At 38.6% G+C, this 14,401-nt stretch overlaps 1 protein-coding gene across 4 annotated transcripts in view; it reads right to left on the bottom strand.

Moving 5' to 3' along the window:
• Positions 1-1,104: 1,104 nt before the first annotated feature.
• Positions 1,105-14,401, bottom strand: part of fam219b (family with sequence similarity 219 member B) — a 33,815-nt gene continuing 20,518 nt past the window's right edge. Inside the window, exons 3-6 of one of the 4 annotated variants that reach the window (XM_087982201.1) lie at positions 13,816-13,906; positions 8,579-8,656; positions 6,627-6,681; positions 1,105-5,692 (exon numbers count right to left, since the gene is read on the bottom strand). In XM_087982201.1, coding sequence (XP_087838327.1) covers positions 5,534-5,692; positions 6,627-6,681; positions 8,579-8,656; positions 13,816-13,906 — 383 coding nt within the window. In that variant the 3' untranslated portion in view covers positions 1,105-5,533. The remainder of the gene's footprint in view (positions 5,693-6,626; positions 6,682-8,578; positions 8,657-13,815; positions 13,907-14,401) is intronic. The other 3 variants (XM_087982202.1, XM_087982203.1, XM_087982204.1) reach the window with 3 other exon arrangements.

Raw genomic sequence — 14,401 nt, 5'->3', positions numbered from 1 at the left:
TCCAAAGGTGTGCAGGTTAGGTGAATTGGTCATGCTAAATTGTTCATAGTGTTCAGGAAGGTGTAGGTTAGGTGCATCATTCAGGGGGAATGGGCGTGTGTGGTTACTCTTCGGAGGCTCGGTGTGGACTTGTTAGGCCGAATGGCCTGTTTCCACACTGTAGGGATTCTATGAAGACAAGTTTCTCGGGTGAGGAACTTCAGATTAGAGAATGTGGGACTACTCGCCCTTGAGAAGGCAGTGCAGAAATAGATTGAAATATTCAATTCATGGTGAATCTGGACTGAGTAAATAGGGAGAATGTTCCCCTCATGTGAGGATTAAGAGAAAAGGAGAACAGATTTAAAATGGTTTGTAAAAGGAGAAAAAATAAAACATTTTCACGTAACAAGTGGTCTAATTTAGAGTGTACTGCTTCAGAGTCTGATTGAGTCAGGCTCGATTCAGGTATTCAAAAAGGGATGTGAGACTGGCATTTGAAAAGGATGAATGGGGAGGCAATGGCCTCATGGTACTGTGGCTGGTTGTTAATCCAGAGACCCTGGTAATTTTCTGGGGACCTGGGTTCAAATCCTCCGATGGCAGATAGTGGAATTTGAATTCAATGAAAAAATCTGGAATTAAGAGCCTCACCATGACCATGAATACATTGCTGATGATCAGGAAAACCCTTCTGGTTCACTAATGCTCTTTCAGGGAAGGAAGCTGCCATCCTTACCTGGTCTGGTCTATATGTGACTCCACAGCAATGGGGTTGACTCTTTGACTGCCCTCTGGGTAATTCTGGCCTGGCCAGTGGTGCCCACGTCCCATGAATGAATGAAAAAGAAACATGTGTAAGGTCACGGCTGGGAGCAGCAGAACTATGCTCAGAGAGCTGGCATAAACTCGATGAGCCGAAAGGCCTCCTTTGCCGACTTGTAACAATTCTGAGATTCTATGGATGCTTTCCAAACACAGCAGTTCAGCGATCCCAACCCAAGATTCCAGCTAGCACATTAAACGGACCTCAGCCTTAGCCTTTCTGAGGCACATGACTTGCTGCACAGTAAACATGGGAGACATAATAATCCCTGCATCTGGCAAGCACAAGGCAGGCTCAAGTCTTTTAAAGCATTGTTTATTTTAATTTGCCATACCAATAACATACAAAAAATAAATGCAATTTAATAAAATGTAGTTAACTCTATGTATTGCACAGAAAGAATATTTAGTCTTTATATTTTGCATACACTGTGTAAATTGAAAACTTAAAGACAGCTTAAGAATTAGATGGCCATGTGGCCCAGTGCATTTTCACAATCCATTGTAAGTTCCAGAAAACACAACACAACACACAGGTCACATTCAATGTTAACTACATCTTCACTGCCCATATTCTCAGAAACGTGATGGGCAAGCTAGTGTATCGAACATTAAACTTCTTTCCATACGATTTTTTTAAGCTTCCCTTTTCTGAGTTCTTTGAAAGATGACATTTAACTTGGAGTAGGCGTACAGCAATGCAGTTGTTCAGGCAATTAATTCAAACTTATCCTCGCAATTACTGCTGAAGCTGAATACAATTGTGTCACTTTCCTGAGAAATCATTTCTACTTCTGGCCAGAAAGAACATGTTACTATATCCCTTTACTGTATAATGAGCCTGAGAGTTGCAGCTCCCCAGTTGAATTATGAATTAAATACACTTAACAGCCATGCATATTGGATGCTATAGTGTATTTTAGCAAGGGCCTCCCTAGCATATTTGTAATATTTCTCCTTCTGAACAATAAAATCCACAGCCTGTCTAGAGACATGTGGATAACAACATTAATAATTGACGATAGTGATTACCAGACAATCAGTGCTCCAATCAGACTCGTTTTCTTTAGCAGCATGTTTCATTTTGGCTGAAACTGCTGATCCTAACTCCTGCCAACCACTCCTCTCCCCACCAAATTTAATCTGAAAAGGCACCACTAACTCCTATGCTTAGTGTATCACAATAAATGCAAGAGACCTGCACATACAGATGCATATTGAGAATGCATCCAACACCACACTACACCTAAACAAGAGTATGCAATCATCTCCAGGATAAAGATTCAACTGCAATTAAGCACAGATGAATTCAGCTACAAGATGTACGAAGTAACTGTCCCAGAAACGGGGCAGCACATAATCCAACCCCGAGAAATGTAATCATCAAAAAAAACTTGCCAGAATCATAATGTCTTTAATCGATAGTGACCACAAAGATTGAGAGATTTCAGCAGTCTCTCCTCAGAGGTTTAGAGTACAGCATTAAATAGATAAGTTGATGTGGATGAATTAATTGAGAAAATTATTAAACTTCATCTCACATTTCAGTAGAACAAAGTTGGATTTAGTTTGGAAAATATTGAATAATACCCCTTCTCCAACATCATAGCCTTCCAACACCAGGTTTGAATATTCCTCGACGGTGATCTTAACTATTAAATATAATGAACTAAATTACAGCAGGTACCAGCCACCATAATAAACAGCAATTGGTAAACAGAATTAAAGTTTAACTTTATTTATTACAAAATGTTTTGCTACTCCTGAGCAAAGCAATTAAATAGAATTAATGGACATTAAAATAATTTTATAGACCTTTGCAACATCTCACATGTATATCCAAGTGGTGGGAAGTTATATAGTGTTGAGATTTTTACTCCAAAGCTTTTTGAGTTCTCTGCCTTTCCCCATGTTTCTACTTTGCACTAATATTTACAGTGTAACCTCAAAAGCTAAAGAACCAAGGTGCTGACTATTTTATTATCAAGGCTGTGTGATGCTGATTCATTTAATTTCCCTTATGGTTTAAACATTAAATGACTTCCAGTTTACTAACTATTCACTCTTTAATTAGTCACAAATATATGAGCAGCTGAAAGCCACAATTTAAGATGCTCAAACACAATAACGCCAGGTTTATATTCTGCTTAAAGACACAAGTAACTTTGGTAACTTATAAGCAAACTTCCAAAGGAAAATCAGAAGTACTAACAGAGCTGGACCAAAGAATTTTCAAAAAATTAAAAATCCAGACTTCACATCAGTGACATAACTAAATCTGAACAAACTGAATGAGAAAGCAAAAATAAAAAACAAATAAACGACACATCCTCAAAGCAAGGAGGACCAAGATGCATATTTCATAACTGTCCAGTCTGTTAATAAATGCTCCATTAGGTCTCTGGAGAAAGGAGAGGACTGACAGGTAGTCAAAGTGTAAGAGACCAAACTAGTCTAACTCTAAACAAACTTCTGGACCCTCTCCTAGCTCAAAACAGGCTGAATCTTCATAAAGAAATGTAAAAGTATGTAATGGATGTTTTAACCCAAGAGTGATCTGGGGAAGAACAGCAGATGGCCGAAGAGAGTGGCAATATCCCACTACAGGATACAGACATGGGCAGTCATTGTACAGACAGGTGTGAGTAGCAAGTGCATCTCACTACAGACAGTTCAATTTTGTTTGGTTCAAGTTCAACATTTAAGCAAAAGCGCATGTAAACACAATGCATTGAGATAAAGAACTGATATGAAGACAAGAATTAAAGTGCATCTGATGTTGCTGCATGCAAACTAAACATACCAGACATAAATACTCCAAGTACCTCAGAAAAGCCCTTTTCCGAACCAATCAGTTGTAGTACTTAATATGGTGGGATTGCAAAATCTGATCTCTTTGAAATCACAGTCGTCTCTTACTTTGTGGCTAATTCAATGTAGTATCCATTATTGAAATAAATTGTTCTAAAATCATTAAACATGCTTATGGATTACAATAGAATCGAGTAACCAGCCTAGATAAACTGCTCATTATTTTCCCATTACCATTTAATATACATCATGTCACTGTCATATGAAATAAGATTGGACATATCACTAGGTACACCCATAAAATCCCAATCAATTAGACTGCAATCAAACGAGCGGCCTCAACCCCTCTCCTCAACATTTAATTTGACAAATTACTATTAAGAGCAAGTAATCTGCTGTTATCCAAAAGTCAGCCAGCTCACTGCACCTTCCATTGGTAAGTAATGGTAAATGGGTTGCAAAACACAATGCTTACGGTAGCCAAACGATGCTGCGCTGTGCCAAAATTTACACAAAGTTTACCTTCTGTCTGGCTCCCTCTTTCATACCATGAGCTTAGCAAGAATGGCGAATAAGCAGTTTCCCGATTCCCTGTAATTAGCAGTCCAAGTATTACTTACAATAAATGACTTCCTTCCATTTTCTCACACACCCATTCTACTCTCTCCGCCATCCCATCATCCTCTGCAGGAACAGCTACAATGTTTTCATCCCCTTTAATGGATAGCATGTCAAAAAAAACCCTGAAACTTATTGAAACGGGCCAGAGGGAAAAAACAGTGTGCTAATCAACAGAAACATTTTCTAAGCATAGGGCCCAGGTACTAAGTGTCCAAAATTATTCAAAAAGTTCTAATTTAGCTTCACAATATTTTGGAACTAAACATTAATACTGTCAATAAGAAATCTTTGTTCACGTCAAAGTAAGAACAAATTCTGATCATACCTATGTAGTGTCAACTCAATCCAAACTGAGCGTTGTTTAGGTGATGCACTGTATAAGCTACGGCATCATCAAATGCTAATGTTCAATGCATATGATCTACATATAAAGACTGCAACTCAGGGCAGATTTTAGCCATTTTCCTCAGCTTCATTTCAGTATCCCACCACTGCCTGATGACAGAAAATAAACCTGAAAGGAATTTTTTTTTTCTCAGATTTGCTACAACTCCCCCAAAGCCCAGCCCTCTCAGCAATGCTGTTTGCCCATCAGAAACGTAAGCTAGTAACATAACTACTGCCCTCACCATGCTTCATTCCTAGCTTGCCCACTAACTTTACTCATCTGTGGAATAAAATGGTCCTGTCCTTTAATATGCCAATCCTGAAGACATCCGTGCAAAATACCATTTTCCAGCATCGGTTGTAAGCCTATGGAATTGGAACCAGCACTTTTAAAGTTACACAGAAGCACCCCACTCTATGACCAAACTGCACAATTTCACTGCCAACCTCTGTGTGTAGTCCCACTCTACTCTAGTATTCAGTTTTCTCTGTTTTGAAAGGTTCCCTTCCTTTGGATTAGTGAATAAAGAAGGGAAAGATCAATTAAGCTTGGGTGTGAATTTCAAGCCAGCATTAGGTAATAATAACTTTGTTACGCTACTGGCAAAATGAGTAGTGTAATATAGAGAAATTAGTAATAGCTTTTAAGCTGTCATCTCAGGCCTAATTTCAGTTATAAATGGTATTTGATTTAAGGGGGTTAGGCCAAATTTAATGAAAGTGATTAGCAGTTGCAATGACCCAAATAATATTTTTAAACAGGATCCTATCATGCTAATGTCTTTTCTCAGTTTATAATCTCTTTTAAACAAGTTCAGCCAAAATATATATATACACAATATATATATTAAAAAAATTTAATTGCCTAAAATGGAATTATCTTTCGACATGGTAGTGGGGGTGGCAATAACTACTGGACAGTACAAGAACTTTCTGCCTGGCAACAAGCGCAGGCTGACGAGGTAACAGGCTTAGGAGGAATGAGGTCGAGATCTTCATCGTCCGGTATTTCGTCCAGATGATAACCATCTTTCAGGAGCTGCCGGTTCAGGTCCTGATTAACTTGCTGCTGGAAGAGAGAATGGCCAAACAGAAGTAAAATAGGGGATCAAACACAATATCGCACACACAGCAAGGGCACCTCAAAGTACAGCAAAAACTATACACCTCAAATACCACAATGTCTGAGTACTAATGCTGTAAATAAAAGATGACAGTGGTGCGTGTACTCTCCACATTATGATTCTATTAATTGATGTGTTCTTTTATATTGATGTCAGGTGGTGCATAGATGTTTCTAACATGGATATTTTGAGGAATTTTGATGTCTCAAAGCTTCACTTGTTTAGGGCTTACTGTGGTTAGGCATACCTCTTGATTATTCGGAATATTTGATTAACTTCCTGGTCCTATAAATGCCAGTTAATAAAACGTTTGTTACAGTACAGGGACCAAAGGGGAACTGGAAGATATCTGCATCTTGATTCTACCTATCTGAGGGGTGATATACAGATATGAGAATGTTGAGGAATTTTTAATTCCATATTTAAAATGTTCTGCCATCTCACTGATCTACCCCTCAAACAGCAGCTCAGGATGTGGTAAGGATGCATGCAGCTGCCAAACATGTGCCAGAGTGACTGAGCTTTTCAATTTACCCTTGCATGAATGCCATTTACATGCCCCTGCACTGCTTTATCCAGACTGCAACCTCCAATTTGTTTCTCAAATGTTACATTTGCGTTTCAGATATTTGCTTTTCTTTTGCATTCCTGGTGGTTTACCTTTTGATGCAAATTTAACATGGCGACCACAAAAAGCGTGTGTGGAAAAAAGCATTAACTTTCAGCTCCACTCTACAGCCCATTGGGTGCAATGGTCCTGAAAGCAACACTGGAATAGCACTGGTGGCAAGTAGCACTGTAAACACATCTGGGAGCTCCCTGTAACACCTCACAACCAGCTCAATTAATAAAGTAAAATAAGTGCATGGGTCAGCTCACCTCTGCAGAGGAATAGCCTGATGAGGAATAATACTTAGACTCAAATTCACCATCACTGGAAAAGAACAGAGAGAGATGAGCTTGCAGTGTGAAAGATTTAATAAAACAACTTATATATGGCTTTCACAATCATAGATTACAAATAGTCTTACTCATTAAAAAAACCTGCAGTCACCGTTTGAAAATAAGAAATGCATCAGCCAACTTACACACAGCAAGCTCCCACAAAAGGAAGTATAAGGACCAGACTTTATTTTCTTGTGACGATGAAGAGATGAAGAGACAAATATTCACTAAAATAACAGGGATAATTTCCCAGCTGCTCGTCAAAATAGTGCCATGGGTTGTTTTAAGTTCAACAGAGTGCAGATGGGCCTTTATTTAACATTTTACCAAAGAATCAGCACAACCAGCACTGCCCTGGAGTATCAGGTTTGTATTTTTTTGTGCTGAAGTGGGACTTGAACCCACATCATCTGACTCGAAGACAAATCAAGTCAAACCTGGCACCACTAAATGACACTGCTCAATAAATATTGCTGGCTTAAAATGTTATTGAAAATATTCCCATCTCTGTACAAATTTTGCTACAAAATTGATGGTTTTAAATTATAAAAATATATCTCCTGCAGGAACTTGCAAAGCAAATGTTGCTTAAGTTTACATCAGTGGAATGAACACGTCTGTCAAAGCTTTAATAAATGTTATGAAGGAAATTTTCAACAATGCTCCAGCAGCCTGAAGCAGTACTTCACAGCAGGAATTAGCAGCAATCAAACACAGCATAGATCTCTGTCCTGCATCAAGCTTTGATCATTTTAATGAAACTTTCAAAATTAAATATTCAGTGATTTGAGGGGAATTTTCAGAGCCCAGTAATACAATGCTGAAGTCAAATACTGCATAGGTGCTATGTAAGGTTTTATAGAATTTTTAAAAATTACATCAGGGGTTTTTATTAATCAGTATCAGAATATAAATTTATATTCTATTTCACATAGTCCTAATGGCAAAGGTTCATATTTCAGCAATACAGGTCATGCTCCCCTTATCCATATGGGATTATCTGATCCTAGGCAAGACGTCTGGTATAAACCTAGGATCAGAGGAGAATATATTAAAAAAAACGGCAACAGTCCTGCTTGACACTGAATCGGGCTGAAATTGAATGCAGACAGGGCAGGGCAAGACAAGACACTTACTTTAAATAAATTCCTTCATGAGATTTGTTGCCCTTCCCCAGTTTCACCTGAGAAGGTAATATTATGCCCTTATAGGTATTTTCAGCTACCCCAAACCCATTGTTGCCCCAAAACAGGCCTTTTTATTTTAATTGAACAAAATCTTTTAAAACTAATTTACCTAGATAACACGGTTAACCAGTGCATTGGTGTGGTGTGGTTCCAAACTAGTTACTGATTTTGCTGATTTACACTACACTCCACGAGACACTTGACCACATCCAGTCTGGCTTGATGCAAACTGCCCATAGCCCAAACAAAAATCTCAAAAATACACAAGTTGAACCCCAAGGGTGCTAGATGTGAGGACATGTGCTGACCAATTAGCTTACTGACAGTACGGTCATAAAGACTTCCAGAAACAACTTTAGGAGGACACCCTGATACTTGCAGACCTGCAACCCTGTGAAATAACCAGTCCATTCAGGCATAGGAAGAGGCTAAAGTGTCCAAGTGTAGAGAATTCATTAGTAAATAGGTCCTGAAACATTCTGCTACTAGTTCTGAACCAGAATTCAGTGGGCTATAAATCTGGCCGATAGTTCTGTTCCTCACACATACATTTTAAAATGACCATTTAATCACTTCTCAATTTAGCTAACCATCTTCTCTTTCAAGCTGGGTGGTGCACATCATATGGATCTAGCCTTTCATTTAGAATTCTCAATCCATAAAAAGACAACAAATCGATGGTTAGGATCGAATCCTTACCTGTCAGACTCTAAGGAGACTAAAGATTCATCCGGATTTTGTTTCAGGGCAGAGTAACCTTTATTGAATTTTACTAATCTATAATGAAAGAAAGGGCAAACAGAATTAAGCTGAAATTAAAAGTATTAATTGAATACAACTGATATCTCTCCCATTACTCAGCTTGCAGATGGTGAGTATGGTGTTTAGCTGTCCCTGTTCTAACAGTACAAGGGAAAACAAGTGTCAATTCTAGGGTAGGTACAACAGTGTCTTTCTGTAATATCGTTTTTAGAAGTGTAGAAACACCTCTGCAGCAAAGAAAGATGTCACCATTGCACCATCAGCCGCTGATTTCAAAGGGCTTGGAACATGACAGCTTTGAAAGCGAAAAGAAAACCTTGGAATCCTTCCAGCTGGAACTGGGAGTGGGAATGCTGCTGCATTTTGAATCGAAATCCAGGGATATATTTGAATTTAGTTAATAATGTTTGGAGTTGTCCTTTTCATAACTTTACTGAGCTTCCAGTCCAGTTTTGTCTAATGTTAGAGACAACAGGCGGAATTGCTATTTGAACTAGTCACTAACTTTAAATGAGAGCAATACAATCAAATTTTGAAAATTCAACTTCAACAGATGATGGGAAATTTAAAATTGAAAAGTTTGAAAAATCATGTGAAATTTAAAATCTGGTTGATTTAAGTTTATACATGCATTGCAGCAGGTCGGCAAAAGCTGATTAGAATGGAGAAAAGAACATGCCTGATTTTGGATCAGTCATAATTTGCAAGATACGATTAATCCTAACCAGAAATTAATTGCAATGAAAAACGTTGACAAAATAAAATAAAAATGAAAAAACAATGGCTTACCACTTATAACAATGAACACTGCAAAAGTCATCAGGTGACAATGAAAGCTTATCACTTGGAACATGTCTAAAAACCTCTTGATGAATGGTTAAAATCATTTCATTTAATATTACAGGAAGATACCCAAATGTAGATGTCCTCTGGTCCTGTTCTCGCTGGAGTCCTTTGAGATCGCTGCCCCATCTATTTGGAGCCAATAACTGCAGATATGGAAGAATGCAAATCTGTTGCTGAGTTTAAACTGCAAATTCCTGTAAAGTGCGTGCGCAGAACTATTCCTCAATTTGAATCAATTTGATTCCTACATTATGTGGAGGACTCCAATATAACCAACACATGTCTGTTACGTAACACAAATATCAGGGTGGGGGGGGGCATCCTCCCTAGAGGAAATGTTAATATGTAGGATCAAAATATTTCTAGTCTCAACTTCAGTCACCTTACAAAGAGTCTTATGACGCAGTAATAGAGTCCCTACGGCTGAACCAAAAGTCCTAGATTCATGTATCGCCTGCTCCTGAGGTACATTATAACATGTCTGAATAGGTTGATTAAAATATCTACATACAGTCAAATTATGCTTACTGCAACTCGAAGGGACGGAAATGAGTGAATGAGTAAATACGGTCACTTATAAATGTGTGACTATGACGAAGCAGATAAGTGTGACATCTAGAACAACTACAGATCAGGAACTATCTTAACAATCTCATCTTATAGCAGCTTCAGAATCAAGCTTAAGTCATTAGTAACAGTTCTTAGAAACAGCTGAGTTTGTAACTTTCTCTGACCCAGGAAAGTGATAAAGGCTAACTTGCTTCAAGCTCATTCTATTTTATGCATCAGGGCCATTGATGGAAATTAACTATCCACATCCTCTGTATGACACAAAAGTTGAAAAACTTACTGCACCAAGATTTTCATGCAAGTTTCCTCTAATAGCAAATGTTAATACTGCAAGAATTGCATTTGCTCAGTTCTGAGCTCTTTGTAAATTTCTGTTTTACACAACAGCTCATGAGGAAGAATGTACTGGCTTTCCCTTTTTGTCCTTTCCCTTTTACTCATCTCCTAAAGCAGATGCAGGAAGGATGCTCCCAATTGCAAGGGAGTTCAGGGGTCACAGTCTAACAACATGGGGTAAACCATTTGGGGCACAGATGAGAAATATCTTCATCCACAGTCTGGTGAATCTGTGGAAGTCGCTACAAAAGAAAGCAATTGAAGCCACAACAATGTATGATTTCAAGAAAGAGTTGGATATATTACCTGGAGCTAAAGGGATTAAAGTATATGAACGAAAAGCAGAAACAGGCGATTGAGTTAGGTGATCAGCTGTTATCATAATGGATGACAGGACCTACTCTTGCTCCTATTTATTATGTCTCTCACTGAGAGATGACTGCACCTTTGCCAGCACTGTCTTTTCAAGCTAATTTTGCATCCTCATTCTCCATAATGGGATGCCTCATAGATCTTCCAATTGTATCTTTTCCTTAATGATTTAACATTAATGTGCTTGTACTAAACTGATTTAATAGATTGATAACCTTTCCAGAGGTGCTATAGTTAAAACCTATTGCAATATTGAAGCACATTTAGAAAAAGGTGTCACTGGTTACCTATTTATTTATATATCAAAAATCCTGCACAATACATCCATTCTTGCAAGCATCACAGTTCCCTCTTAGCCTACCTTGCTGCTGTAAAACAGATGGGAGGTTTACAAGCTGTTCCTAATACAGGCATAGAGTAGAAAAGCAGGAAGGTGGTGCTGAACTTGTACAAATCACCCATTAAACCTCAGTTGGAGTTTACAGTTTGGCACTAGATTATGGGAAGAACATGAACAAATTGGAGAGTGTGCAATTTATAAGCACAATTTCAGTGGATGAGGAACCTCAGTCATGAGAACAGGGTGAAGTTGGGACTGCTCTCCTTGGAGAGAAAAAATAGCTAAGACAGATCTGATAGATATTGTCCAAAATGATGAGCGGACTGGACAGAACACTCAGGGAGAAACTGTTCCTGCTTGTAAAATAAACAAGAACAAAAGGGCACAGATTTAAAGTGATCTGTGGGGAGGAAGAACTTCTGGACAGGTTGGGACTTCTTTCCCTGGAGTGTAGGAGTTGAGGGTGACCCTCAGAGGTTTAAAAAGTCATAAGGGGCATAGATAAAGTGAACAGCAAAAGTCTGTAGGGTGGGGGAGTTCAAAACTAGGAGGAGGAATTTTAAGGTTAGAGGAGAAAGATTTAAAAGGAACTTAAGGGGCAATTTGTTTCACACAGAGGGTGCTCGTATATGGAATGAACCGCCTGAGAAAGTGGTAGACGCAGATACAGTTACAACATTTAAAAGACATTTGGACAGGTACGTGAATAGGCAAGGTTTCGAGGGTTAAGCGTCAAGGGCAGGCAAATGGGACTAGTTTAGTTTGGGAAACCTGCTCGGCATGGACAATTTGGACCAAAGGGTCTGCTTCCGTGCTGTGAGACTAACTCTAGAGCATAGAATACACTGCCTCAAAGTGTAGTAAAGGCAGGTTTAATTGAGGCATTATTTGGATAAAAATAGTGCCTAAGAGTATGTGAGAAAAGAAGATTGACACTAGATAATGCTGCTTATTTTAAGAGCTGGTGCAGGCACTATGGGGTAAATGGCCTCTTTCTGCACCGTAAGACTTCTGTGATTCTGTGAATGTCAGGCAATCTTCATTAAGATCAACTTCAATTTAAATAACGTTGTCAGGCTAAGCTCCTCCTCACCCCATGATGGTGGGCTGAGAACTGTTCTGTTTTGCAAAGTTAGTGCGCAAGTCGCATTAATCAGTGTTGCTAAGCAAACTACACACTACACCTACAGCATCAGTTATGTGATTACCAGCCCCAACATGATGAACTAAACAAAAACAGAAATTGCTGGTGAGACCCAACAGGTCAGATAGCAGCTGTGGGAAGAAAATAGAGTTAACGTTTCAAATCTGGTGACTCTCAATGGTAAGAAAGGTGTTCTTCTGTGCTCTAACCTTTATGGGCATCATGAAATGCTTTGCTGCATTAAACATATTAAAACTTGCATTCATTTAGAAGGTCCACAAAACTGAAGAAAAAGGCAAACTCAATATAGATTTGTTACCAGGAAATTCAGCTCACATTTACACTCTCGTTGTAATCTCAGTGCAACATGGACACAGCTACATACGGACACTACAAATTAATAACCCAAAGTCACTGCTTCACCTGACTCTGAATAAAAGACAATGAGAGCTTCTCTCTTCAGGTAAAAGCTAACCTAAATAAACGCACAAATCCATTGAAAATGTAGCCCAAGAGATGCATACATTTGTAATCTTGAAGCTCATTGTCAATTATACAATCTTACTTTGCTGTATAAAGCATTTTGCTTAATTTAATATTCTTAAAGTCTCAGCAAAGATCACTGGCAAATTCAGCAGTCTGCAGAGACTCCCACACTCAGGATCAGAAGCAAAACCAAATGAATTGTTGACCACCAAAACACTTTAATATTTACATACTTAACCACCGCAAGGCAGTACAGCTAATTTTGATTCTTTCGCACTAACCACAATTGCTAATACCAATAAAAGTTAGAGCCAGGTCTTCAGAAATGAAATCAGAAAATACTTCTCTGTGCAAAGGATGATAGAAGACTGGACTTTTCCACAAACAGTAGTTGTTTACTAGATTAATTGTCAATTTTAAATCTCTTATGGACAGGACTATGCTTATCCAAAGCTTGCAAAGATTATGAGGCAAAGACAGAAATGTGAAGTTAGGCTTCAGGTCAGTCATGAGCTAATACAATGGCAAATCAAACTTGATGGCCTTTTCCTCTCCCTTTGTACCTCTTGGGCTGAATGGCGAAAGTGAGGACTGTAGATGCTGGAGATCAGAGTCTAGATTAGAGTGGTGCTGAATAAGCACAGCAGGTCAGGCAGCATCCGAGGAGCAGGAGAATCAACGTTTCGGGCAAAGCCCTTCATTAGGACTGAATGGCCTACATATTGATTCTATACAAATTGGAAAGAAACTGTGAAAATGTTATAATTTTAAATTTGATATATTTTTAAAAATCTCCAATAACAATGCAAAGTTGGCAGAATGAGACTCCACATTCATTTATGCAGGTTGGCACAATGACCAAAATGAGGTACATCACAGCCATTGGTCTTGGCTACATTTGAACACAGGTCCAACAAGTGAAAACCAACAAGTGCTCAACATTGACCCAAGCTGCGGTGCAAAACGGCCCTTTCTTTTTAGAAAGGAGACTTTAAATAGGAGATATGTTCCACCCAGAATACAAACTCCTGCGAGGACACAAGGATAAGGGCTGTGCAGGAACAAAGCAGAATTACTAACCTTTTTGTGCCCGACTTAGGCTGGTGCAAAATCGGTCCACCACCTATTCCTTTCTTCTTCAGGGCTTTCTTGGCTAATTCCCGATGCTTCTCTATGAGGATCAAAATACAGTAGAATTTAATTTGGAGGAAGGTAAAAGCAAGTATAAAGTTAACAAGACTTGAAACTCAAAAGAATTCAATGCAGGGAAAACCAAGTTCTAAACAGGGTGGAACAAAATAACTGAGCAACTCTCATTCTGAACAGATCCATTTTAGCAGTCCAAGGCTAAAATCACTGAATCCAGAGCAAACATTATTTGATCATTCACACACTGTTTTGCATGACTGATGTCATGCTGACAATAAGTAAACTTTGAACAATGGTATTTTTGAAGCTTTTGCTGTGAATGAGTTCAATCCTTGACCTCTGGTAACAAAAAAAGTAACTCCCTAAGTAGCATTGGACAGATTCACAATCTTTTTGTTTCCCTTCACTAACTTGTTTTCTTTTAATCGGACAGTTCAATAGCCTTGCTCTCTCAGCACTCAAGATGACAAGTTCATTTGAATAACCATCAGAAAAGTTTAATCAGACCAGATCAGAT

The sequence above is a fragment of the Chiloscyllium plagiosum genome, unplaced genomic scaffold (genome assembly GCF_037043375.1).
Source record: "Chiloscyllium plagiosum isolate Xiang-an unplaced genomic scaffold, Cpla_swu_hap1 HiC_scaffold_42, whole genome shotgun sequence".
In the NCBI taxonomy this organism is placed as follows: Eukaryota; Metazoa; Chordata; class Chondrichthyes; order Orectolobiformes; family Hemiscylliidae; genus Chiloscyllium; species Chiloscyllium plagiosum.
Note: the sequence above shows the minus strand (reverse complement) of the source record. Positions and strands in the feature narration are given on the sequence as shown.